This window comes from Cariama cristata, unplaced genomic scaffold (genome assembly GCF_000690535.1).
Source record: "Cariama cristata isolate BGI_N322 unplaced genomic scaffold, ASM69053v1 scaffold4964, whole genome shotgun sequence".
Lineage (NCBI taxonomy): Eukaryota > Metazoa > Chordata > Aves > Cariamiformes > Cariamidae > Cariama > Cariama cristata.
The window spans coordinates 17885-45691 of record NW_009613388.1 but is presented as its reverse complement, the minus strand read 5'-3'; the positions used below and the strand labels follow the sequence as shown (position 1 = coordinate 45691).

Here is a 27807-nt window from a genome sequence, read left to right as displayed (position 1 = left end):
ACAAAGTTTGTCACTTGAAACAATGCGTGATGTCTCGTCTTAAGCGTATTTATAGTTTTCCCTCTGTTTACTAACAGTTCTGTTCTGTGTGTCACTTGTGTCTGGCATATGCATCATCAGTAGTTCCATTTCAGTATAGAAACCCATAATTTCACTTTATATTTTGTCCATATGCATCATTTTTGTGGCTATGTTTTATCCATAATGGGGCACTACAAGGAGGCCTTCTTAATGATAGAAACCATAATGTGTCCCAAATATAGCACAGTATGGATAATTGCAGACAGGAGTTCAGGGGTATTTTTGGTTTTGACAATTAATGACTGCCTGCGTGAAAGTTTTAATGCATTGCATCAGATAAAAAACCACCAACAGAAAACCAATGGCACATTCCTTTGGAGAGTTCCCTTGAGCTCAGCTAATCCAAAGAAAATCAAAATGGCCAGATCTTTAAATCAGTAGCAACAGAAAACCTAAGTAATGAATACAGCTTTATGGATTTCTTCAGGCCAGATCCTGCTCACTTGAAATGTTCCACTTAGGAGGAAAGGGCTGAGGAATCCCAGGAGCAGCAAAATCAAAGCAGCAGGTGTTTCTAGTCTGGTTCTAATCCCATGTAATTAGAATAACAGATAAATCATAACTTCTTATTTTCTCATCCTTGCTTTCTTTTTAAGATTGCTCGATTCCTTTGTTTCCTTGCTCTATTACTGTGTGTCCCTGTTATTTACTATTTATTAAGTGCTGGTTGATGCAAATCTTTGAAGGTATAAAGCCATCACGTTTGCCATGATGTTTAGGGGCTCTAGTCAATAAATCTCAGGTCTTGCCCTTTGCTTCCTTGAAAAAGGGCAGCTCAGCATTCAGTTTGTGCCTCCATTGCCCTCTCCACCACAGCATGGAGAGACACTCACTGAACATGCGCCTGTCTGTATGGCATAGCATGACAGCGGGTTCGGTCATCCCATCTGAGGGAGTCGGCACTGAGGACGCACTGGCATCCGCACACAGGGAAGGACTCACAGTTACTGACTCATTCCCCACCACAGATCCTTCTTAAAGGAAAACATGTGCTGTCTGTGAATCTCTTCCTAGTGTTAACAGGGATCACTTTCAGATCAATTAAGTCTAGAAATTTAAAAAAAAAAAAAAAAGTTATCATTGAAAAGAGGTCAGTTCCAGCTAGGGAACTGGCATAGGCAACATTGAACAGGATGCCAGTCTAAATCCACTTCCAGTGCTCATCTGCACCCTTCTGAAATTGGCTTCCCACCTCTGTAAGCAGGCACCGTGCCATCCTACTACATGGGTACTAGGGTGGGCAGCCAAGCGATCATGCGCATGCACTGACTGTGGGCAAGAAGGGCATGAATCCAAGCCCAGGAATGCGGATGCAACAGCATGGTTGGAGTCTCCGCACAGATTCAACAGTTAATGGACCGTGTCAACAGCATGAAGCTGGAATCACCTCCAACATCAAAGCCAAACAGCTTCCTCCACTGTGTGAAGTCATTTTTGTTGCCAAGGGATCAGGACTTATATTGCACAAGAAAAGAAGAGGGACGAGAGGAAGGAGAAGAGCAATTGGAGATTTCTTAATGATGGGTTTGCATTCAAGCTCTGCCTGCCCTTTGCATAGTTCTTATTCTTTTGATTAGGTCATTGATCTTTGGAAAGAAAACATCTGATCTGTGATGCTGCACTGTGGATGCTTTGCATGGCAAATCTCTTCTGTGCTATAAAGCCAAGGACCAGTTAATATTAGAGGTAATCTCTTACCAGTTACCCAGCTACTCACAGGTTCAGGTTTATTCTTTACTGCTTCTAGCTGGTTATGGCCCAAGGGGTAAGACCTCTCTACCACAGCGTAGGAGAAAAACCTGCCAGGATCTACTGTTTCCTCCGAGCATATGCTGCTCTGACCAAACTGCAAGCACCTAGCAGATTGTGGCAATTTCCTGTTCCTTAGATTGAAAGTGACTCTGAATGCCATAATGAAGTTGGAATCCCCAAAACCCTTGGAGAAATGACAATGCTACATAATGTTTTACTGACAGTGTTGGACATAGTCTGATGCTGTCCTTGGAACTGATTTAATGTTACTTCTAAACTCATAAATTCTTTTGAACGCTGTCATAATAGTCCACACATTAAACAAAACCATGCACCAATTTTTGGTGATGAGAAATACTGTGCTGATTTATGAGCCTTTCTTCTATATTTATACTTACATTGCTACAGTCAGAGAGCAGGTAGATGAGAAAGTAAAGCACCCAAGGAGGTATCACTTCCTATGTGGGGATGAGACAAACAAAACCCTGAAGTTTGGGGGAATCCTGCCTTGGAGAAAAATGCTGAAAACTCAGTGGTTCCCAATAGTTCCCATCAATGGCAAAGTAATTACTATTCAGAAATCCTTTTATAAGCCCTGTAGCTCAATTTTTTTTCTGTGCCAAGGGTGGCTCAGCAGTAGTTCCAAGTGATGTGAATTACTCCAAATGGTAAAAGTCACAGCAGTCATTTTATCCAGTCTGTGCTTGTGCTGTACTTTTTATGTTAAACTACTGTTAAACTAAAACCCAGCCATAATGACACCACACTGGATACCTAAGCAAGTATGCACAACTGAGAGACATACGTAAGAAGTGGGGACTGGAATCCAGCCTTCCAGTTTCCAAATTACAGTTCAAAAGCTCCAGAGGTACTAGCAATAATCAAAATTGAGCAGAAAAATACCTTTATTTTTTTATCTTTCTTCATTACACAAAACTTGAAGTTGTAAAAAGTCTAATTCATTAGCAGGTTAAAAAAAAAAAAAAAACAACTTTCTGAGTATGGACTGCATGAAGGGTTTTTTTTCCTTTGGTTTTGTTAGGCTGTCAAGCAGAAAATAAGCCACCACCATCACCCTCCCTCCCCTTCACTAGCAAACAGTCTGGCAGACAGTAACTAGGAAGGTGGGAGAATGAGGTTCAAAACTTTCTTTTTCTTGCCAGAAAGACACCCACACAGACATGAAACCAACATTACGATACACATTACACAACACTGTGCGTCCCCAAACACCAGGGAAGCAACTCAGGAGGTAAGATAGGGTTCACTGAGCAAGGCACATGTCTTGAGACACATTTAGTAGCATGGTTCAGGCAGTGACCAAGGTCAGGAGCTCTGAGCAGCAAGTCTGCCCCTCCAAAGCAGTGAGCAGCCACTGCCACCACTGATCGTGTTCAACAACACAGCAAAAAAACCAGTCTGGAATGCCTGTTTTGGACTATACACATATTATGACATACATATAGGGTAAGAGGGAGGTCTTCAAGCTTTCTCTGGTCTCCTGTGGATCCTTCCTTGTTCATTGTGTTGCCCTCTCTCTCATCTTCCTCACACCCTTGCCTTCCCTTTTTGCTGGATGAGCTTATAAATCTCCCAGGGCAGATAGCTGCCTCCTGGTTTGCTGGGGTTTCCTTTGCAAAGAGCTGAACAAAGTGCTAAAAGCTGTTTGGCTCTGGCTCTGTTTGGAAAGTGTGCAGTAGAGTTTGGACTGAAAAAGATGAAAAAAACACAGAAATTAGATAATTATAAATCTATGTAATCTATAAATATGCGTGTTCAACAAGAAGGTCAAACGGGTAATGCAAGGCACAGCAGCTGGACGCTAGGACCAGGAGACCAGGAGACTAAGTCCTGTAGGACTGACAGAGCTTGCGCTTTGAAGTTTTGTCATTGCTCTGCATGATAAACAGGTTTCATATAAAATCCACAGGTCAGCACATCACCTAGGTACCACTTACTCATTTGCATGTTTTATCCTGGGCACAAGCTTAGTGTCTGCCATTTCTTGTGACTATGTCTTCCACCCATCACACAGCTTTCTCTGGAGCACCCCACACAATTCACCACTTCATGGAAGGGTTGTGAGCATGTTGGTGAGCAAAGCTCTGCTTTGCACTACTACAAGGCTTCATACAAGGCTCTGTCAGTCTGTCTTTCAAGGCCAGTGACTTTTCTGTTTTCTTAAAAAATGTTAAAGAGAGCAGGATCAACCTTTTTCGGTTTGACATGGTGGGGAGTATACCTGTTCTTTTGGGGCAACTTGTGTACAACTTCGCCACTAATCCCTACTATAAACTTAGAAAGCAAACTGAAAAGACTGCACGCCAGTTCTATTTCAGTTCACAGCAGTGTGTTTAGGTCTGTTTCTAAATATAAATACTTTTATTAGCCATGCAATCCTCTGTTTAATTGCTTACTTTTTTTTTTTATTCTTTTTTTTAGAGGGAAGCCTCAAACCAGAATGGGAAGGGCATAACTGGGCAGGACAGAAGTGTGATTCCAGGCAGAACATTACATTTGGTCCCTATTTCTGCAGCCCAAAATAACAATTCTCCAAAGAGCATCAGGGATGTTCAAATTCCAGAGCCAGAACTAAGCTCCATGGCTCAGGACGTGATGTGATCTCTAGGAGGAGACTGAAGGAGAACTCTAAAAGACAGAAATGCGTGAGATAAGAATGTAAAAATCTGAGGCTGGGTACATGCCCACAATCTCTCATGTGTAAACAAACAGTTAAATTTGTGTCAGGGAGCAGCATGTTCAGTTTTCTGAAGAAGACATGTTTCCCAGAAGGAATTACATAAATATTTATGAAAATGAAGCAGGAAATATTTTCCCAGGGTAGGACACTGTTCAGCACTGCATCAGGTCAGCAGAAGCCAGGGTTTATTTTGTCAGTCTTCCCCTGGAACTGAATCATTGCCCTCTTGTTTGCAAAAATTTGTTCTGACACAGGAAGAGGCTGCACTTAGATAAACACAATTACAAACCACACCGAGTATTTCACTTTCTATCACATCTCTGAATGCATATGTGAATGCCTTACTTTTTTGGACAGCTTCTCCAAGTGATTGCATGGGAAACAATAGCAGTAGGTATCTGTCTTAGGCCTCTCAGTAAGGCTGATGCCGTACGAGTAAAGTCAAAGGCATCTTCAGTAGAATTGAAAGTCTGCAGGCTAACTGTCAGAGAAGTATTCTCAATGAAAGTGTTCACAATAAAAGTCCTTAGAACACATTCACTGTGAGCCAGTAAATTCTTGCAAAGTGCAAAAGTTAGAAACACAAAGTTGTAACGCAGTGCTACCTGAGTGAGCAGAAGTTACACTCAATTGCGGTCCGTTTAAAAAATGGGATACAGGGTTCAGTACTGCACATCACAAAGTGTCCAGCAGCTCTCTTAATCTGTGGTCTGCAACCCAAGCTCCTTCTGAGATTTCAGTGCTGACCAGCCGTTCTGCTCTCTGGACATCAGCTGTCTTCAAATCCCTCCCACCTGGCAGCAGACACTTCCAGCTGGAATCTGGGTCAGCTTTTTTGGAGCTATCAAAGTATCCCAAGAAGGGGTTGTAAGATCTAAAGCTGACCTAAGGTTCTCCTAGAGTGCCATCCCTGTGTCAGACCAGGGAAGGCTCACACCCACTCCTTAAGGTACCCAACTCAACAGAGAGCCAAACTCACCAGCAAGAAACCAGGGACATCATAGTTGATAGGGGAACATATATTTCCACACTGCTGAGGCTGATGAAGTCCCTCAAATATCCAACAAGAATTACCCAAAATCATTAGAGTCCTACAAGCCCTGTTTACTGAACATAGAAGCAAGGAGATTTTCAAGAAGTTTGTCTTTGGTTCTTTTTGTCAGTTATTTGCAGGCGTATCAAGGTCTAGTCATTGTTTATATCTTACTCAGAGGAACAACAACTGTTGGAGACTGTGTTTACAGGCTCAAGTAGTCATTGCATGGTGTCAAAACCACAAATGACGTTTTACAAAATAGCCCTAGGATTACTTTCCACCCTACACTTGGCAAACCACGTTACTGCTTTTCCTCTTCCATTCTCTCTAAGCTTTGCCACCCTGGTTGATGTATCCAGTACAACAGGCTGAAACACTCCAAATCATCATGACCTCTGATACCAGGAGAACTGAAATAATCTAGGATGCCAGAGCAGAGAAATATTGTACTTTTTTTTTTTTTACTTCAGATGCCCCCAGATTTATTCAGTACAGTAAGGTACAGAAGATGAAAGTTCTCCTTAATACTAAATTTGGGTTAGAAAGGATGCCAGCGGACTCAGCACTTCTGGTTGAATCAGCCCATGGTTATGAGCAGGATGTATTAACCTGGAGTTCAACCACAGGATCTGAGGCTCTACGAATTATTAAAATCGTCTGGAGATCTGGCAACCTTTTGCTGAACACTATTTTAGCATGTTGTCTGTACTCATTAGTCTATTGACACTTAACTACTAACGTCTGAAGAATAAGCAAGTGAAGGTAATACAAATTACCAAGGAAGTACTTGGACTGCGAGGAGGCAATGCGCTGCACAAAGGTTACCTGACTACTACTCATCTCAAAGGAATAGAATCTTTCAGGATTTTCTTTTGTGTCTTCTCAGAGTTTCCTTGTAAAACATTCAAGCCCTAGGAAATGTTTGCTTTATGTCTGGACAACACTACCTAGTTTGTTTTTCTCTCTTGCCTACAGCCATTTCTCTAAGCCCAATACCATGAGAATTAATATGCACAACAGACAATGTGCCTCATTAAATTTCTATCAGCAATGAAGCTGCTTGAAGATTTTTCAATGAAACTGGTTTGATAAATACCGATTTGCCAAACCCCAAGCTTTTCATGCTAGTATATCAGTCCTGATGGATTGCCTGTTAAGGCAGGTTTCCTAGCTCCAGGACAGGATTTCTGGTCCAACATACAGAAAGACATAAGTGGTTAGCAAACAGCCTTGTAATAAGGCAATATAACCTTAAGGCTGTAGTGCAAACACTGGTTTGAATTAGGCAGAGAAAGAATTCGAGTCTGCATTTCTTACATTTTAAGTATGTGCCTTCATTACCAAGTTCTTGGATATATTAAACTTCATTTCTCACTGTGTCTTTAGGGGTTTTGTGACTGCCATGAAGGAAAAAAAAAATAGAATCTAGATTTCTTTTCTAATGTGGAATGAGAACATTTGTAAATGATCACAGCAATAATAGTATCAGAAAAATGTTCCCTGCTTAGTCTTGGTCAGTGACTGAAATGGTTAAACTAATGGTTTCCCCTCTCAATTACACTTACCCCTCTTTATCCCTGATAAATAACAAAGAAGTCACTGTAAGTCTCTCAGTACTGTGGAACAGATAGCATCATTCACGTCAGTTTGGCAACATTTCCCAAAATGCCTCCTCCAAAGCTAAGTACACTAGGTTCCCACTCCTACGCTCTCTATTCTTGCTCTTACATTGACCTTCTGCTCACAAAATGGAAAGTGAAGAGAAGAAAAAGATAAATAAAACAGATTTACAGTGTACAAGTCAGAGGCACAGTGCCCAACGCAAATCACAGAGGAACAAGTTTATTCCTGGTACGACTCTATCCATCTATAATCCCAGCTTTCTCTTTCCTTCTCCTCTAGCTGTGGTGTATCTGTTATCAAGGCCACATTTGAGGGTGTTAGTTAGATGACATTCTTTAGGACAGAGACCATGATTTATTTCTGAAAAGTACTATACACAGTTTAATAAAAAAGTGTTGTAAAAAGTGGGACAGTCTGTGACCAGACTAGAAAGAAAGAGGGAGAGGAGTGTCTTGACCCCTCTTGGGACTTTGGCCGACATTTCATCCCAGATGAAAGCTTGAAATCAAAGCCTTCCTTCCGCCTTTAAGAAAAGGTATTCACTTTTACATGAGTGCTGCTGCATATTCTGTCTGCCAAAAGGCTGAAAAGTTGTAGGGCTAAGGAACTAATACTCTCTTAAATAATGAGGAAAGCATCTCAAAAGCTATTATCATAGGAAAAACATTTTTTGCCTAGAATGGAAAGCAAACATGCTTTCACATACTAGGCAGTTCAAAAGCATAGTTCAGCTTTTCCAGTAGCTGTCTCCTTTGTTGTATGAGAAACCAGAAGTTAACAAAATTCCTGGAAAGATTACAAATACTCACCTCCCCTTTCTTTTCTGCCAGGCTACCTCGAATGGTCTGCTGTCCCCCGTTATTGTGCTTGCCCTAAGAGAAGGCTAGAGTTTTTTCTAGGAAGGGATTGCACATGGATGGCTATCTGCCACAGATCCTTCCAAGAGGATATATAGTAGTATTGCATGCTACCTGTTCCTCCATCCAAGAGGCCTCCTACACCTAGTTTCAAAGTCCCAGCACCCAACTGAAAACCTGACAGCTACCTCATGCGGATTTGAACCAGCAGCAGCTTCCTGGACAACCCAAAGATTAAGTTCTGCTGGGACCTATGCTACTCTATGGCCTCTCCCAGTATAGCAGAAAGGTGATGTGGGAGGAGGTACTGCAGTCATTCAAGCTCATCCTGCTCTGTGGCTTCAATCCTGAAGTCTATCCTTCTGTACTGTGTCTACTATAATCTGGGTTTATGGAGCAACCATTGTGGAGCAGTCCGTAAGCATAAAACCATCATTTGTGGTTTCTGGCTGAAACACCCATTGATAACATCAACTTTTCATTTGCTACTCTGGGGATTATGGGTACCTAGCGCCCAAAAGGTGTGAAACAGCACCAGTGACTTCCACTCGCAGCAGACTGGCAGATCGTCCATTGTCACTAACAGTCTCCTTGGAGGAAAGCTTTTGTGGAAAAGTCTCTCCCCGTGTTATATGGAGTCTGCATTACTCTTCCACCACGCAACCAGCCACAAGTATCCTATAACTAATTAGTACTCACTTGGGTACAATACTGAAGCCATTTGTCTCCTGAGTAAATGAAAAGCTGGGCAGGAAGAGTCAGTGCTGAAAGGAAAAAAATGACAAAAGAGATATTCCCATATATTGAAGAAATTTTCCATGGCAAAAGCAGCTAAACATCTCACAGATAAGAGATAAATTGGAGTAAACAGCTGTCAGTGTTAAATAAATATCCTGGATAATGTGCAGGACAGAAATAACTACAGCATCGTCGAACTCCTTTCTTCACTTTATTTAGCTGTTCTTGCATGTAGCTCCCAATCTTTGCACTGCTTCAGTTAGTGGAACATTTATTTTTGAGTCAGCTGCATTTGTTAAGACTGTAACAACGAAAGGCATTTCCTGAGAAGCTGCAAGGATGAGCAGCAAGAAAGAACAACAGCTAAGGAAATACGGAACCCTAGTAGTGCTTTTTATCTTCCAAGTTCAGATTTTTGGTTTTGATGTTGACAATCGACCTACAACAGATGTCTGCTCGACACACACAATTTTACCTGGACCAAAAGGTGAGGAATATCAGGTTGCTAATGCTGAGACCAGTACTGATAAAGGCTGATTTTTAAAAATAGAGACATGGAGGGTTTGTGGCATGGGCTGGGGATGAAAGATGTGAATTATTGTGGACTGTACAAACATCTAGAAAAGTGGAACTGTGATGGGGGAAAGTGATGAAGCAAGGAGATTTGAATTTGCTTTTCTTTAGTTTTAGGAACAGTGTCAAATATTCTCAGATAAGTTAGAGGTGTCCTTTTGCATCTTTCTCCAGCCACATAAATCTTCTCATACTTCTTGTATTCATCACACAACCAGTACAGCTAGCAGCCACAAAATGAGTGACTTTGTCTAAAAGTAGTCACGTATTGTGAACTGTTAATGGTTCACTTTGCACCCACAGGTAGGGAGAGATATGCAATATTTAAAATGACTGACCTGTCACTATTTCCAAATTTTTACTTGTAAACACAGCTCTGCTGCATTCATCAGACCTGATGCAGCAGCTCTTGTTGAATTAAACAGGACCTTTGCTACAGATTTCAACAAGAACTAGATCAGCTCTGGCATGTGCAGGTCTTTTATCCTCAAAACACTTTGCAAATATCTGAAACCAAATTTTCTGCATTAACTTACTTTTTGTGTAACACAACTAACGTCAATGGAATTGCCTGGAGGATATCTCAGCCAACAATTAGGTCCATGACGTACAAATCTATCTTGCAGTGACAGATCTAAAATATATATTCCACACCACAGCTATTGCAGTTCAAACTATTGCTTTCTTTTTAGTAATTCATTGTATTTTTCTATAGGCTACAGACTGAGAGAAAAAAATGCAACTGATTTAAATTTTAAGCAGAAAAAAGATTATCAAGTCAAAAGCACCACTATAGACTCATTTGTTTTTATGATGGATTATTCAAATGCATGTTGCTTAAAGGACCATTTTTAATCAGCAAGTTAATTTCTTTATGATTACAATCCAAGCTTAAACTATTGCTGCCACAGCATAAATGCAGAGAGATGTAATGATCCCCAAGGGAGCTAGTGGGAGTTTGTTTAGTTAGTATCTGAATAATGGCAGACTGGAGAACAAAGTTTGACAGAATAATGTTTAACAAGTCACAAGGCTAATGAGGTGGTCTGGTGACAACACAAGAGTAGCTGGGACTCCAGCTGGTTTCTGTGGTCTAGCTTGTACAGGGAGCATTTAAAGGTTAGATATTATGGTTCTTTGCAACTGTGATACTGAGAAAGTCAGGATTTGATCATTACCAGTTCCGCTGCCTCCTGGCTGACACCAAGACACAAAAGGAGGCAAACAGTATATTGGCACGGTTCTCACTACTACTTTAAAATTAGATGACCATGCCCAAGATTCATGATTGGCAAAAGACTATTGAGTAAATCACCTCCAAACTACTGGCCCACATCTATTGCAGATCACCAAATGCATTTTGCAGTCTATGTGATATGATCCTATAGACTAATTTCAGTTCCTGCCAGAGCTGAGCTCATCCAGGACAGTTACAAGCAGCTCTCAATGGCACTGGTTGTTTTGACCGTCAGTCAGCTGGGCAATTAAAGACTGAGCAGGCTGAACTACCCTGTTACTCCTCAGGCATCCATTCAAGGATGAAGCATGCTGACCTAATATGGCAGAAGAAAGTCTGTCCTACTGCCAGTTTTCCCTATCCGTCTTACGCCTACAGACTCAGAGCACACGATCCCCAGCCTACGACCACACCACAGCCACAAGCAACGCTTTGCTGCTCAAATTTTAACTCTAACAATGGACAAGCCTCTGACTTCTGTTGCTTTAAGTTTTATTTTCTGTGCTACATCTGTTGTGCCCCTTTGTCCACCATTCTCCAAAAAATGGGGTTTGACCCACCCACACAAGTTTCACCCCCTCATCTCCACCTGCTCAGCATCTTCGGCTATGGTAGAACACAGTGGTGTTCCCACAAGACAGAGGTGCTGAGCTCACACAGTATGTTGGCCAGCTTTTTCTACCACCACAGGCCAGATTCCTGTTGTGGCAACTTCCTCCTTTCATATGAACATGGGAGAGTCTAATGGGCCAAAGCAACTAGAAGTGCAAGGAATTAAAAAGTATTCAATAGTTGTAAGAGTTCCAATGCTGTCCCACCTCACCTATCCCTCTGCAAGGCACAAATTGTCCTGTAGGCTAGATGCAGTCTATGGACTACCAGTGGGATGGTCCCTGGTGCTATGCAGCAGCAATACTGCTGTTCCCATCACACAGCACAATGGAGAGGAGAAAGCTGAGCGAGAAGTGAGGTTGTTTGGAAAGGCTCAGAATTTATAACCCTTTCTTTCTTGCACTATTGGAGGTTGCATTACTCACTTCATCATTCAGGCATTCGCAGTTGCTACAGGAGCAAGGACCCGACCTCTCCGCATGCTCACCCTGAAAATCACCTGTTCAAAAAGGGTCATCAGTGCTGTGAAAATTGGCCACTTCTTGTACAAGCCACATGTAACTTGTCCAAGGTAATTTGTGCAAGCCAAATTCTTCCCCTTCAAAAATATACTATTTGTTATGCTCATACCTGAGATGTCACAAGACATGATATGGGTGATGGGATGAAAAGAAAGGGTAATTCCAGGTTGATTATCAGGAAAGTCTTCAAACCAGTTGTGACAGTCCCACCAGCTCCCAAAAAGCATGAGGCAAAACCAGAGGCCTTTGTGTATAACACAATGAGCTAGAAAATACTCTGGAAGGAGGCAGTCTCACAGGAACAGAAGGAATGCAGTAAATGTCCTGTGAGACTTTTGCACTTTCTGTTGCAAGGATAAAAGTCAGTCTGAATTTAACTGCTCAGCTTTAGAAACAAATAGGAGTTTAAGTCTGACCTCTGGTGGTTCTGCATGATGCAAACCAGGTGCCTCGCAGTCCCCTCCATCTAACCGCTGCTTTTCCATCGCTGGTGCAAGCAAAAAAAACTTTAAGTCTGTTTGTAAAGATTTATGCAAAGAAATTTTCTAAACAGGCACGCCAGAAAGAAGGAAAAAAAGAATAAGAGAACAGCAAAAGCTGGCACTTCTCTCCCAGTTTCCTTTTCTAGGCAATGCTCAGGTCTCTTCTCAAGAAGAGGGAATTATTTTTAATGAGCATAGCCCTAGTGCAATGGCTGTCTTGTTCTGCCTTCCTGAAAAAGCTTTTGAGGTACACAGTAAACTGGCTTATATAGTAGTTAAAAATAGAAATGTGTGAGGCATTTTCTAGGACCCTTATTGAAATACCCCACGAAACCAAAAAAGGAAAAAAAAGTATGTGCTTTGGACCAAAAGAGATTTTCAGTATTTGTAACTAGTGATTTCTGCTGATTGACCTGAGATGTTTAGGAACAACTTGGTCTTAGCTGGGCTGCTGTGGCACAGGACCTCTAACAACTTACATTAGATAATGCTGATCCACAGCTGAGTAACTAGGACAATAAAGGCCAAGTTCTGTACTCCATCAACTTCTTGGGTGCAAAGAGAACCAAATCAAGCATAATCAAAACAATTAATTCCCCAGGGCAGTCAAGCACTTGGCCTAGCAAAATTAGCCATGGCCCTGATGCTTACTTTCCACCCTTCCAAGCATGGAAGTAGACTGGCTGTTGCTGCTGCCAAGAGCGGACATAGAGGAGATGGGATCTGACCTAGTCTGAGTAAATCAGTAAGCAACAACATGAGGGCAGAAATAAGCAAAGCGCCCAAAACTTTGACTCCTAAACTCTCATTAAAAGCATGCGCAGCGGGAGAAGACTGGGGCAGGGGCTGGCTCTGCAGAAGCTGATTTCATGAGGATTTGTGGGAGCTCAGTTCTTCAGAAGACTGGCCCTAGATCTTGCTATCTGTCCCATGTCCCAGCTCATTTCTTTTGAAATCCAGACACAGGAACTTCAAAGGTCTTGAATCAGATCCAGGTTGAGAAACTGGAATGAGATGAAATCTGAAGAATACCGGGAGTTTCCCATAGCAATTTAGATGTAAAACGTTTCCTTATTATTATTTCTGACAAATGATGCTTATAAACTCTATGACATTGGCTGGAGCCTCAAAATAGCGTTTACTGTGGTCTCCAGTATAGCTGTCCATCTCTCAGCTTTAATTGTACAATTCCACTCCTGGAAAATCTCAAACTCTCTCAGAAACCAGATATGCTGCTATCCACATTTCCTTCCAAAAATATAAAATGCCTTACCACATCCTATACGCTGTTCAAACCTTTAACTAAACTTCCCTCTTAGTGCCTCATGTTTGATCTGAAGAGCCCTTTAATTTCAACACATAATTCTATTTTTCATGGCTTTTAGACTTCCTCATTTTAGCGTACATTACATTTCTGAAGTTTATCAGCCTGAACTACAAAGCATAATATATAAATTCAAAAGATATTGCGTCTGTATTTCTTACCAATGTCAGCCTGATTCCTTACTGAAGTCACTATAATCCATGAGTCTCTGAGATCGTGTCAGAATGGCAGGGGAACAGACTGGGAAAATTAAATCAGGCAGATCACGTAAAAGCAGAATCAGGAATAATTTACGTTATTTCTGTGTTATTAAAGAGATAATGTACATCCCAGTCATGCACAAAGGCCCACACTTTCAAATCATACAAGTCAGCAGAGCTTCACTGAGCCTACTGAACGCTTGGGTCTGGCTCATGCAATGCAGTAGGAGAAGAAGGTATTTCTACCAAAGTCAATGGATGTTTATAAGTGGAAAACAGAAAAGCGAGCAGAGAAACCAGTTAATTCTTGAAGATTCTTTCTGTTTCACCAGGGCAGGGCCCCTGTGTCTAATCTGAAGCTGGGTGAAAAAAAGACATGTCCAAGAACAGTGGAATCTGTGTGAGTCCTGCGTGTTCCTGCAGGACACCTGGGAGAATGGCTATGGGTGCAGTTGCACACTACAGCTGCCCTCATCTGTCAGGTTTTCTGTCAAAAAGGGAGGACCAACATCTTCTTCTTCCCCTACTCTGACCATGTGGTCCTACCTTCACCTTGTGCTGGCTCAGCTGTTTACTCATCAGACTTTTCACTGAGCTGATTCAGCTCACTCACTGAGAATGTGTATTTGCCTTATTGATATTCCTCTGTTTAGTGAGTTGAATTCCTTCAACACAGGGTCAGAAGAGGGCTCATCAGGCAGCGGGGAGGGAGGCATGCAGGCCAGTGCTGGGGGCTGAAGGGAGGAGGAAGGACAGGGATGAGGACATCGTGTCAGATAGGCAGGAGATGACAAGAAGTCCTGTCCTCACTAGCCATATATAGCTTGAAAGCAAGAATCCCCACTGCTACGGGAATTTGGCTAAGGATCTAAAAGACACTGAAAGTGAAATTAGAGGAAATCTTGAGGCTTTCCATTGACGTCGCTGTGACGTGCTTGTACACTGGAAAGACAAACTGGTCTTATTTCTTGGAGTCTGCAACTCCCTCTGGTGACAAAACCTCTCAATAGAGATTGTGCATGCACAAGTGCTGCAAAGGTTCGTCGTGCCCTGGGTCACTTGGTGTCCGCAGGCTGCAGAGCTAATCCTGTGGCTATCTGCAAGGTTCTTCTAGGAGGGCAAGGCATTCAGTTGCTCCTGTAGGGTTCTCAAGGCTTCAGAATGATGCACATCTCCTTAACCCTTTAGTTTAACACCCAGGACACGCCTGTACTCTCCACACTCTTGTCTGTGGAGGTGGGGACGGTCCCTACGCTACCTCAGGTGGGACTACGAGCATGAAACATGGAGCTCAGCAGAACTGTGTCATGCATGATCAGAGGGTGAAACCGCATAACAGATTCCATACAAAGCCTTTGTGGTGGGACATTGGCTGAGCCAAGGAATGCTAAATGCATCCAAGGCAAGCAATGCAAAGCATCCATGTGCTAAGTAATCAATATTAACCATCCTTCCCCCCCTCACAGTAAATCAGTCATGTCCCCAGGGCTTCTCATGGACTTTTTGGCTGTGGTGGGCTTTTTTCAATTCAGAGTATCATCTGATGTAGGAGGACAACTGTGCTGTAGCCCAGCATAAGTGGTGATTCTGTCATTCGAAAGGGTGGGTATGCCCTGGAGGGTGGAGGAAGGTATACCTGCAAAAGAGAGGCTGAGAGAGCATTAGTAGTATTTTTGGTCAGGAGACAGGAACTGGAGCTGACCTGAGGCCATGGCTTGCCAGCACACTGGATGAAGTGTCTCACTAAAACATTGCATGGACCTGGGGAGTCTCTCAGCAGAGCTCCAAGTGCTCACAGAGAAACACATGCATAAGCCCAGTTAGGAGTCTCCTCCTGGCTTCCACCTTTAGGCAGCCTGCAAACATGCTCTCACCCTGATGCAGGGCTGTCTCTATAGATAAATGTGGGCTCCATAATCCCCAGGGATTACACCCTGATTCTCCAAGAAGCAGGGTCAGCCCTTTATCACAAGACTTGGAGAGTCACTAAACATATGTGAACAATTTAACCTGAAAGCTTCCTCAAGCCGTGAATACAAACCAGATAAATTGCCTACAAAAATTCAGCAGGGAAATCTAAGTCACTTGAAGGTCAGTAAATTCTTACTAATTAAATTCGTACCAAATGTAACCTCTCAATGTTGTGTTATTTAGTGCAACTCCTAAAAAAGGCAGAGTCCCTTTCAACTGCTTAAAAATCCTGCTGATTATTAGACCTTCAGCATTTTCATGAGCTTGTTTATAGGAGAAGGAAGGACTGGGGCTCACTCTCAATTACAATTAAAATTTTCTGATGGCTGCAAAAGTAATTTACTGCTTATGGTTTCTGGTTTCCTTCTGTCTCACAGTCCCAAACTGGAAGAGTCTAGTAATTTATTGTTCCATGTGTTCATTTTAAAAGTCTGGTATTTTAAATCTGTGACACAGAAGTAGTGAATCAGCTTGAGGGAATACTAACAAGGTTAAGAAATGGTTTTGCTTCAGCTATTGTCTCCAAGTGCTTCACCCATGCTTCAAATGCCAGTGCAGTGCATTATCTGACATCCTTGCAACCACAGTTTTAAGGTGACAATCTGCTAATTAGGTTAAAATTTAACCTGACACTGCCCAAGTGTAAAGCAGCACAAAGGAGAGGTTAACCTCTAGGTATAGACTGTGAGGTCAGGGATCAGAGGGTTTTTTTCTGTAAGAAAACTCATGTTACACAGAGCACAGTAGTACAAAATTCAAAAACCCAGTCCAGAGTACTGGCAGGATTTAGATTTTTTTTCTGGCAGATTACGAAAAAGTAGATAATACAGTGGGATAGCCTGTCCACATGAAACCCTAGAGGAAAGGGAGGGATACTTATTATAAATTAGAAACGAAGCCAGCTCAACCCTTGCCCAAAACAAAGTCAACCAGCCTCCCTCGATCCCTCCCACTTGGTTGCAAATCATAGCGAGACCACAAGGGGGCAGCATAAGATCAGACTTCACGTTTCTTGCCAAAATTGGCGATGGCTCGCACAGCAGCGAGAGGAGGGCACAACGCATTTCAATTATAACACCATATTATCAAGCACTGGGCTTAGATTAACAATGAGATGGGACCACTAATTAGTACTGTTTGCTTCTACCCTTGCTTTGCAATGGCCTACCCATTCTCAGACGCAATACAGGGAGAAAATCAGGATTTTCTTCCCTTACAGATAGGCAGATTGTTATTCTTCCCATTTTCCTAGGTAGGGAAACTAAGGTGGAGTATGGTAGGCTGCTTTACACCAAGATGAAATAGATGATAGATCTTATTTACCTCTCCCTTAGGCTTTTACAGGGCTTCAGCAAAAATTGGGACTACACAAGGTGTTAGCAATAAAAGTTGAGACATCCCCTAATCTCTCAACATCTCCAGAACAAAATTTCCCACACCTTTTATCATAGAATCATAGAATCATTCGGGCTGGAAGGGACCTTTAGAGGTCATCTAGTCCAACCCCCCTGTAGGGGAGTCCCTACATCTCCAACTAGATAAGGTTGCGCAGAGCCCCAGCCACCCTGACCTTGAATGCCTCCAGGGATGGGGCTTCCACCACCTCTCTAGGCAACCTGTTCCAGTGCTTCACCACCCTCATTGTAAAAATTTTTTTCCTTATGTCTAGTCTAAATCTACCTTCTTTTACTTTAAAACCATTACCCCTTGTTCTCTCACAGCAGACCCTGCTAAAAAGTCTGTCCCCATCTTATCCCTTTCACCTGTTGGCTCTCAATCTGATGGCCCATACAGGGCAACCTAGTTTCATCTCCAGCAGCCCCATGTGTGAAAAGCTTGCTCCAAAGTCTCTCAGAAAAAGCCAGTGCAGCTTTCAGTGGCTCGAAACATTGAAACAGAGATTGGAAGAAAAAACCTTTGGAAAGTAATCACAGCTTCTCCACTCGTATATTGACTTTTTTCCTTGGGCTCTATTTCTAAGATTAACTGTCTAAGCAATGTTTCTTACAAAAAAAAAAAAAAAAAAAAAGGCACATCTTTCTTGCACAGAGGTCTTCCTTCTGCAGCAAACGACAGTCTCTCTAGAGCCTTTAACCCAACAGAGCAGCCTGCAAGCCACAAGGAATGTAACTAGCTGGCCTGAGAGAGGTGATGAGGACTGCCAGGGTGACAAGCCCTGGTTTGGAAGGTCAGCATTTTTTCTCCTGCGTGACACAGGCCAAAGAAACTCCCTCAGCAGTTTCTACACCAGACCCAGAGTTACAGCATATCTTACACAAAGGAACTCATTGCACGGGGAAAGGCTGCACATGCAAAGCCTCCTACGTCTCCCTCCCCTGCCAGAGAGCACAGTCCATTTGTTAAATATCCCTGTGTTACATTTCTAGTCAGGACTCATCCAGCTTTTCCAGCCTTTGAATCACACCCAGCTTCCTTTCTGTTATCATACATTTCTTCCTCTGTACAGGTTTGCAGACCGTGATCAGATCAGCTCTTAACCTTCTCCTGGAAATTCATTCAACAAGCCCTTTGTCAGCCTCTGGGAATCTTTTCTGAATTTCTGAACTACTGAGAAGTGACTTTTACACTTTTCTCAAGGGTTTCATAGATGGGTTTGGAAAGGACAATTTCTTGGTTTCTCAGTTGTAAATGTTGTTAGCACTGAGGTCAACATCAAAATTAAACCATACATTCTCTGGCTTTGCAGTTTGATGATCGGTAGGCAAGAACCCAGTACAAGCAGGCATCCTTCCATCAGCTCCAGGCTCAGACCTACAGCTTCAGCTGGATATTTAAGGAGCTTGGCTTTTGGAAATATATACTGACTTTTCCAGTATTTTTAAGAACCAATGAAATACAGGTGTTTAAAATTTCTATTGCTGACTGCTTATAGCCTTTTCCCTTCCTACTTTGTCCTGTAGCAGTGTCATGGTTTAACCCCAGCCGGTTACTAAGCCTCACAGAGCTGCTCGCTCACTCCCCTCCGGTGGGATGGGGAAGAGAATCAGAAAGGTAAAAGTGAGAAAACTCATGGGCTGAGATAAAAACAGTTTAATAGGGAAAGCAAAAGCTGTGCACACAAGCAAAGCAAAACAAGGAATTCATTCCCCGCTTCCCATGGGCAGGCAGGTGTTCAGCCATCTCCAGGAAAGCAGGGCTCCATCACACCTAACAGTTACTTGGGAAGACAAACGCCATCACTCCAAACATCCCCCTCTTCCTTCTCCTTCCCCCAGGTTTACATGCTGAGCATGACGCCATAAGGTATGGGATATCCCTTGGGTCTGCTGGGGTCAGCTGTCCCGGCTGTGTCCCCTCCCAACTCCTTGTGCACCCCCAGCCTGCTCACCGCTGGGGTGGGGTGAGGAGCAGAAAAGGCCTTGATGCTGTGTAAGCCCTGCTCAGCAATAGCTAAAACATCCCTGTGTTACCAACACTGTTTCCAGCACAAATCCAAAACACAGCCCCATACCAGCTACTGTGAAGAAAATTAACTACCCCAGCCAAAGCCAGCACAAGCAGCTGGTGTTAAACAAAGTGGCTGAGTGAGCCAGCACACACACCACATCATCTTTCCTCCTTGTTCATCCCTCTAGTAAATGCTTCCTCCCTCCAACGTGGAGTGAAGTTCAGCCCTTTATCTCTCTCCGCTTGGACCACTGACCACCCCCCTGAAGGGCATCCTGACCAATGGGGCGAGTCTGCCCTCCCCAAGAGAGTCCCAACACTGAATTTTTTTTTTGGCATATGGGGACAGACTCAGCCTGGTCCATGTAACTGACATAGAAAGCAGCCAAGCAGCTAATACTACATTTTATATGCTGCAATTAATATGCACCACTTCTCATCTGTCATCACCCCACAGAAAAACGATCAGTCTTAAAGCGACCATGGGAAGCTACTTTCTCCCCAGCACATAATTAAATCATTGACCTCTTTGCCACAGGATATTTATTATAGGGGCCAAAAATATAAATGGGTTTAAAAGGCACAAGACTAATGTGTGCAGGGAAGAACCACTAGTGGCTGTTCATGAGTGGTCTGGATGCAGTGCTTGGGTCTGTCAAGCCCTTAAACCACTGCTCGGGTCTATCAAGCCCTTAAACCACTGCTTGTGAGAGGCTGGAAGTGGCTGCCTGGGTCATACTCACCCTCAGCACACCCAGTTCCCTCAACACCTTTTGCCAGGGCTGGAGGCACCATCCTCAGTGAGACAGGTTACTAATCTTGTCACATACTGCTGTTCTCTCCTCACTTCTTTTGCTGACATCCAGACAGATGTCCCTCCCTTGGGTCTCCATATGCTGAACTGCAGCCTCTTCTCCCCTTCTGGGCTGCGGGCACAGACCCAACTGGCTGCTGCTCACACGTGAGATCCTGGCTTGGCCGAGAGACCGTAGCACTGCTCCCCACCGCAGGGCAAGGCTGACCGCAGACAAGGGCAGGGAACAGAGGGAGATGCTTTGGAAGGTTACCTGTATTCAGTGCTGGTCGTTTGGTGCAGGGGGGTGTTGTGTCTGGGTTGTGTCCCCCAGCATTTGTCTAAAAAAAAAAAAAAAAAAAAAAAAAAAGAGGAAAGATGTTCTTGGGATTTGGCTCAAAACTAAGAAGTAAAAGATAAGAAAATCAGCTCCAGTCATGGCTCCAATTTCAGCTCTTCTCTGGAAATTTATCCCATGGCTACTGTGCCTTCAATGTGAAATAAAAAGAAATTAGTAGGAAAAAAAAATCTCTGAACTTTACTTTCTGAGGATGTATTGTAGCACTTACTGCACTGAGAGAAATGTACCATGATGCTTTATTTTCTGTTTTTGGAAGGGGATGAAGGTGAAAAAGGAGATAGAGGAGAAGTGGGCAAACAAGGAAAGGTTGGACCAAAAGGACCAAAAGGTATTTATGACAGTTTGTTGGCTCTTACTGGTATATGAATATCATTATACACAACTTTACCGGTGCATATAATGAGTGATGTTTAATGTTTTTCATTCCTGTTGCACCAGTGGATTTCACAATCCTGTCAAACATTAATCAGTGAATCTAACAGTACTTGGAGAGCTTGGTGTAATTCCTACCAATACATAAGACGGCTATATATGGCCCCAAAAAATTAGAGAGTCATGTAATAAATCAGTACATTTACTGCTGCTCTCCCAAGTGGATGTCATGAGTGTGATCCAGAAGACCCAGATCATATGTATAATCATTACCCAGATCATATATATAAAGATTACTGTTCTCTTACTGAAATGATCCTTTAGTTGAAACTGAATTTTGAGAGTTATTTCCCAGTAATAAATCAGGATGCTCAACAAAATTCGGTCTTAGCTGTGCCTATTTTGCAGAAAAGCAAATGGAGCCTTACACTGAGAAACAAAGTTCCTCTGATCAAACAGCATCTGAGCTGAGAACAAGGATTCGCAGATGTCTCAGGACTCGGCTCTATTAAACATATCCCATATCCCCAGTGTGAGCTGAGCAGAGCATTCAAAGGCACTAGATGTGATGATGTCAGCCTTGTTTGAATACTCTAATTCAAAAACTTAATTTATCATTAGGGTTTCATGATAATGCATACCCATGGTCTTTCTTCCTTGACAGTGGCTTAAGACTAATCAGGAAAGTTTTTACTTTTATAGAAACTTTAAAATCACTCTGTTATTATTGTTATAATAAAAAAACTTTTCCATTTTTAAATACATTCATATGACTGCTTCTTACCTTAAAAAGAAGATCAGGTAAGATACAAGGAAATCAGGTAACCAACCATTTACAAAGCATCTTGGTGATGTTAAATTCAGTGTGCAAACTGAGATTCCCTAAATTGGGCTGTCATCATTAGCCAGCTATTTTAGAACTTAAATGATTGAACAATTAAAAGGCATCTGTTGTTTTGGTGCTCTGAGGACTGGGAAAGCACATACAGCAAAACTAGTAGCTCCCTATTTGCAGTCCTGCTTTGAGAAGGATTGCCAGCAAAGCCACGAGGACTTTACCTCAAGGAAGAAGGAAAGGCTTTTGTCCGCGGTAGGGAAAAAAACCACCTAAATAAAACCTGCTGTCGGCCTGGTTTGGCTGTGAAGTAAATTCGATATTTGAATACTCACTGGCACTTTTTGTTTGTATTTTCTGTAAGAAAACATGACGTGTCCGGGCATTTGAACAGGCAGTTCTACTGAGGTACCTTGCAATGTGCTACTGTTCTATCCTACAGTAGCAGAGATCTACGCTGTCCTCCTCTAACCATCCTCGGGGCCCACTCATTCTGACTTTGCCACACATGAGGACTGGCCATGCTCAGGAAAAATAGCAGCAGTAGAGACCTAAATAGTGTCTTCTGAAAGAATTTATAGATACCATCCATGCTCTTTTCCTCTTTATTTCTTCTCTTAGGAAGTAAAGGACCTGTGGGGGATGTCGGTGACCAGGGAATGCTTGGGAAAATCGGTCCAATCGGTGGAAAGGGTAAGCTCTGGTCTGGGAATTTTCTTGTTTTTTTCCCTCAAGGTAAATATGTGTTTTGTGAGAGTTCCAGGAGTATGGAGTAATGTCAAATAACGGCTGTGGCCAGCGCTCTCCAAATAATGTTATGCATAAAGATTAGTAATGAGAGCTAACTGACATATTCTTGTTTTATTTCCCATGTGCAATATTTGGCTAAAATAATTTGCTTTATGAGTTAAGAAATCAATTCTTTTTGATGGTAAAAGAGGAAGGGAGAAATCTGGCCCTTGTGAAGTCAATTCTCCAAACGCTCTAAAAGAGAAAGCCAAATTTGTGCCTCTACTTTGGATGCTGAAGGCCTGAGTCAATATTCTGTTGCTGCTCAGGATGCCACACCTTGTCACCTGCACGGCTGTGGGACTATTGCTGTGAGCAAGCAACGCACAGGACAGCTTGGTAAGGAAAGGATTCTAGGAGTTTTAAGAAAGCACTCACGTAACCAGGGACGACAACTACTTGCAAATCAAGGTACCTGGACAAGAATTTAATGAAATTACGCTCTAGTCGTCTGAGAAGAAGCTCAGGCATTCCTTTCCGATATTCCTAAGGAGCTACTTAAGAAGGAATATTACTTCTGCCACAAGGAGACCTGCCTTGAAAGCTGAGCAGGGACTCCAGCATCCCCAGAGGAACTCTGTGGTCTCTAACCAGCACATCAAGCCAGGCATGCCGGTGAGTGGGTGGAACAATCTCTCCAGGGAGCTTCTCAAACCAATGTTTTTAATAAACCTTTGATGGCCCCTAGCCAGCCTCAGTATCAGAGAAGAACAAAAGAATTCGGTCTGAGGGACTAATTTTCAGAAGTACTTAGACAACTGAAAACACAGACAGTTATCTCCTAAGATATCTTCAATCACCAAAGGAGACTAGAATTTAAGAATACCACAAATTGCTTATCTTTTTCTGTAAGCAAACCAATGCTCTGAGCCTTTAAATCAAGCTCACTCTCAGCCAGAATTTTTAATTTATTGTCCCTTTCTAGTTTTTCTCATTTTCTTTCTTTATTTGCAGAAGCAAAGGTCACTAAGTCACTGTTTAAATCTACCATTAAACATTCAAGCTCTTAATGAAGCAACCCTGAAATTTCAGCTTGTAAGTGTGCAGTATCAAGCAGTGCTAATTACAATGACAGCCAACTCCTAATTTCTTTAAAAAACCACAGCCATATAAAGGAAAAAGCACATCAAAACACGGCCATCAACAAGGCAGAGCAAGAATTAATATTTTTTTACCTCTGAAGGTTTTAATTCATAAAAGAAGAGCTGACACGAATATCAGATAAAGTCCAGCTGTTCCTGATCCAAATTACAGCTGAGATTTTTTTTTAAAAAGCTAGTCACCTCCACTTACATAGTAGCATAGCATTTGGAGAAGTATTTCTATCATTTTTATGATTTACAGAAGAAGAGGAAAGCAGTTGGATGAAAATAAATCACATGTCCATGAACTATATCTGAAATGAAACACTGCTGCTTACGACCTCATTTCGTGCAGGTGCTAACTGCTGCCTGCACACGTAATCTGTTGCACACATGAATTCAGTGGTTTAGAGCACGTCAGCCTCAGCTGATGCCTCATCCCATCACAGAGCTCCCAAACCCAGGGAAGGGCTCTGTCGTGCAAGGCGATGAGAGAAGCCAGGTCTCACCACTCACAGCTTTCTTCAGTGCTTTCAGCCTCTCAGGATCATTTTGCAGTTTATATTTAAAGTAAGTGGTACCAGGAACCAGCAGCACACAAGATGCCTGTGTTATCAGTGAGTTAGCTATTAAAGGGTTCTCCTTATTTCCATACACCAGCATTAATCATAGTTTGTTTGACTTGGCACATCTGCAAGTACTGTACATCAAGGCTTCCTATCAGAAGCACACCATTAATATATTATTAAACAGGTTTTTCAAATCCGCTCCCCTGACATGTGCACTGTCTGAGATCTGAGAATATATTTTCCTCTTTATTCAGGTGACAAGGGAGCCAAAGGCTTATCGGGGGTTTCTGGAAAAAAGGGAAAAGCAGGTATGCTATGCATCCTTCTCTGCAAAATGGTCAAATCTGCTGGGTCTTTGATTTCAGGGTTGGTTTGTCTGGAGTTCCATAAAATTTTGAGGCCCATGGAAAAACCTGAGAATAGATCAAATGAACAGAAAGAGACTGAAAAAGTTTCGTTTAGCAAAATGAAGGCTTGGGTAGGGACATGACTGATGCCTACGAATATACCGACATACACAAACTATGGACGAGAGTTACCTAAATTAATGGGCAATGTCTAATATCGTAAAAACTAACACCTAGACAGGCCAGCAGTACATTTATACTGGAAACTAGAATAAAGTTTCTGAATACCAAAATAATTAAGTCCTTTAAAAGCTTCCTAATAGGAGCATGGGGACAAAAAAATAAGTGATTTTAGATAGAGCATAATCTGTTGTCAAATGAATGCAATGCATTTGTTTACAGGAGGAGAATTTGGATCTGGTGACCCAGAAAGTTCTTCCCAGTCCTAATAACCTCAAGTGTTTTCCCACCTTGAATGTACAGTTGTGTTCATTTTTAAGAGTTTTCATATGCAATGCCAGTTTGGTTCTTAATGGGAAACCATCAGCAACTTGTTTTCTTCCTGAAAATAACAGAGGAAAGAACAAAACCTATACCAAGCCAAATTTCACTTTACCAACAAAAATATAACTGAGACTTCAGTGCTTGAAAGTTATTGATTATTTGAGTTGGTATCAACTATTACAGCTGTACCACAGCTGCATGCAGCAATTCACTAACATGGTCTTTGTAGCAAAGCTTTGCCAATCCCACCTCTATGCATACTCACAAAACTCCTTCACTGAGAAAGCAGCAGTTCCTCATTTCATGGATGCTGTTTCTTCTCTTAGGCGGCCAGGGAACCTGTGCTGTTTACGGATACAAAGGTAGACCTTTGGCAATCAGGTATAACACTGTGGTGATCACCATGACAAGCCACATCTCTGCAGCTAGATGGAATCACTAATGAGAGGAGCAAAGGATGTGCAAATCCCACACTGATATGGGTGGAAAGAAGATGGCAAATTCTTCTATCTGCGTTTTGAAAAGTAGGGATTCTTAAGCCAGTTAGCAAGGGAGCATACAGAGCCAAAATATTAAGTGCTTTGATCAACAGAAGTATGGCCAGCAGGGCAGGGTGACACTGGCTTTCCACAAATGGAGGCCAAATCTTCAGAATGTTTGGAAGTGGGCTACAGACGACCCTCCACGCACACACACAAATGGTTCTAAACAGATAAATCCTCTATCCTTTGTATTGCATCAGGCACTGTCTGTGACTGTGGAAGATACCGCAGAGTTGTTGGACAACTGAGTATCAACGTTGCTCGTCTTAACACATCCATCAAATTTGTAAAGAATGGTAAGGATCTGTATGTATTTGCTGTGATTTATTTGGCTCCTATAACATTTATCATATTGCTATTCTTCTACCATTGCTGCTCTACGGCAGCATCCATAGATGACCCATAGAGAAGGTCCCACTGTGTGAGGCACTGAAATCATACAGAAAAGACAGTCTTACATCTGTAAGGATATAAGCAGCAGATGACTAAAAGCAAAAACCAGAAATTATCAACAGCACAACAGAAAGAATCATGAAAAGCACAAGGCACGGCTCACTAACCACCTCTGCACTGTCAGTGTGCTCAGGCTCAGCAGCCACTCAGGCAATGAAAGGAAAAAGTTTGTGCTGATCTGCTCCAGAAAGGCAGGAAAAGCAATAGGAACCTCTTGATCTTTCTGCTGCACAGGAAGGCTGCAGACACGGTACTTCTAGTGCTCCCCTCAGTGCAAGCATCATTTTCCTGTAACAGGGGACCAACACTGAAACACAAAGAAGCCACATTTGCAGGCAGCGCTGTCAGGTGGGCAGTGCAAACTGTTCTCACTGAAAGGAAAGAAGCATGTTTCCTGGCATAGCAGAGATTTTGAGAAGGCTCCTCCACTGCTTCTAGGACTAGGTCTGTATTAGTAAATTAAATGTGTTATAGGCTGTTCTCTGGCACTGTGGGCAACCAGCACAGAACAGCACTCATCTACATTATAAATCCTACAAAACTGAATGCTATATTATCAGGAGCATCCCTCTACTAACTCCTAAACTGTGCCTGGGATAACTCCTGAATTGTTTGGGAGAATGTTAGTTGCCCCAGGCAAAGGCTCTGCTCTGGACCACTCCAGCAATCCATCAGCAGGGACAATCAACTTCCAGCTGCCCAGGCACACTCCTTGGCACTGCTTAATTCACTAGGATATATGCTGGTTGAGAAGTTTGCCTTTTAAAGCTGCTGAGCAGCCAGAGTTTTCTTTCTAGTTAATGCCACTTAATGGCTACAGCAGCTCTGAATATCAGGTTGTATTTAAAATCTCTTATTTTAGCAGTCACGTTGATTTTCCTCTACATGGAAAGGGCTTGAAAAGCTATCTATACCCCTGTGTTTCTATCCCAGGGCACTCTTTCACAATCTATATTCAAATACATGCAAAGCAATGGGGGTGATCCAGAATTAGACATTGCTATTTGACCATTTAGCATGCCTTAATTTGATTAGTACTAGATACCAGTGAAGTAAAACTTAAGTGCCACAGGAGACACATGCCAATCAGGACTGAATAGTTCTTGTCCTAACACATGCAAGGTGCTTGTCAGTCCCATTAGTAGCATCAGTCTCTGATCATGTCCTCATCGTTCATCACAAATTCAGTGGTGGGAATACTTTTCCTCTCTTCCTTTTATTAATTCTAATGTAAAAATCATCTCATTGTCATATTGGAACAGAAGCACCTTCAATATCTGTTGACATGCCGTTAAGCAGTTTTTTTTCCCTTTTAAAGTTATAGCAGGTATCAGGGAGACAGACGAGAAATTCTATTACATTGTGAAAGAAGAGAAGAATTACAGAGAAGCCTTGATCCACTGCAGGGATAGAGGAGGAACACTGGCTATGCCTAAAGATGAGGCAACCAACGCCCTGATTGCCGACTATGTCTCCAACAGCGGCCTCTTCCGCGCCTTCATTGGGCTGAACGACATGGAAAAAGAAGGACAGTTTGTGTATGCAGACAACAGCCCACTGCAGAACTACAGTAACTGGAAGGAAGGGGAGCCTCACGACCCAGCTGGCAGAGAGGACTGTGTGGAAATGCTCAGCACGGGAGAGTGGAATGACTCTGAGTGCCAAGTCACCATCTACTTCGTGTGTGAATTCCTCAAGAAGAGGAAATAAAAGTGCCACAGAATGTGCCTGGCACCTGCTGTACATACAATAACCCCTACTCATTCATGCACTGTAGGGAATGCAGACAACCAGGGATAGGGCTCGATTTAGCCTTCACCTCACTGAGTTAAGCAAGCGTAATTACTGTTACGATGGCAGGGACCATAAAGTGAGCACAAGTCTGCAGGGGGCATCCAGCCAGTTGTGAATTTTTATTTCATTTCTGTGTGCAATTTAGGATGGGCATTTCTATGTGCAATTTAGGGGCAAATTTAGAGCATGCAGAGGTCAATATGATTTCACTAATGCCAGAAATAGCAAACTCACTGGTATATTAATTACT

The 27807-nt window shown here is 42.5% G+C and overlaps 1 protein-coding gene across 1 annotated transcript; it reads left to right on the top strand.

The window, feature by feature from the left end:
* The first annotated feature begins 8827 nt into the window (after nucleotides 1-8827).
* COLEC10 (collectin sub-family member 10 (C-type lectin)) lies at nucleotides 8828-27473 on the top strand. Its single transcript, XM_009698982.1, has 6 exons — nucleotides 8828-9275; nucleotides 20527-20598; nucleotides 22099-22170; nucleotides 24172-24225; nucleotides 25511-25606; nucleotides 27082-27473. The coding sequence occupies exons 1-6, from the start codon at nucleotides 9128-9130 to the stop codon at nucleotides 27471-27473; spliced, it is 834 nt and encodes a 277-aa protein (XP_009697284.1). The 5' UTR covers nucleotides 8828-9127.
* The last annotated feature ends 334 nt before the right edge of the window (nucleotides 27474-27807 follow it).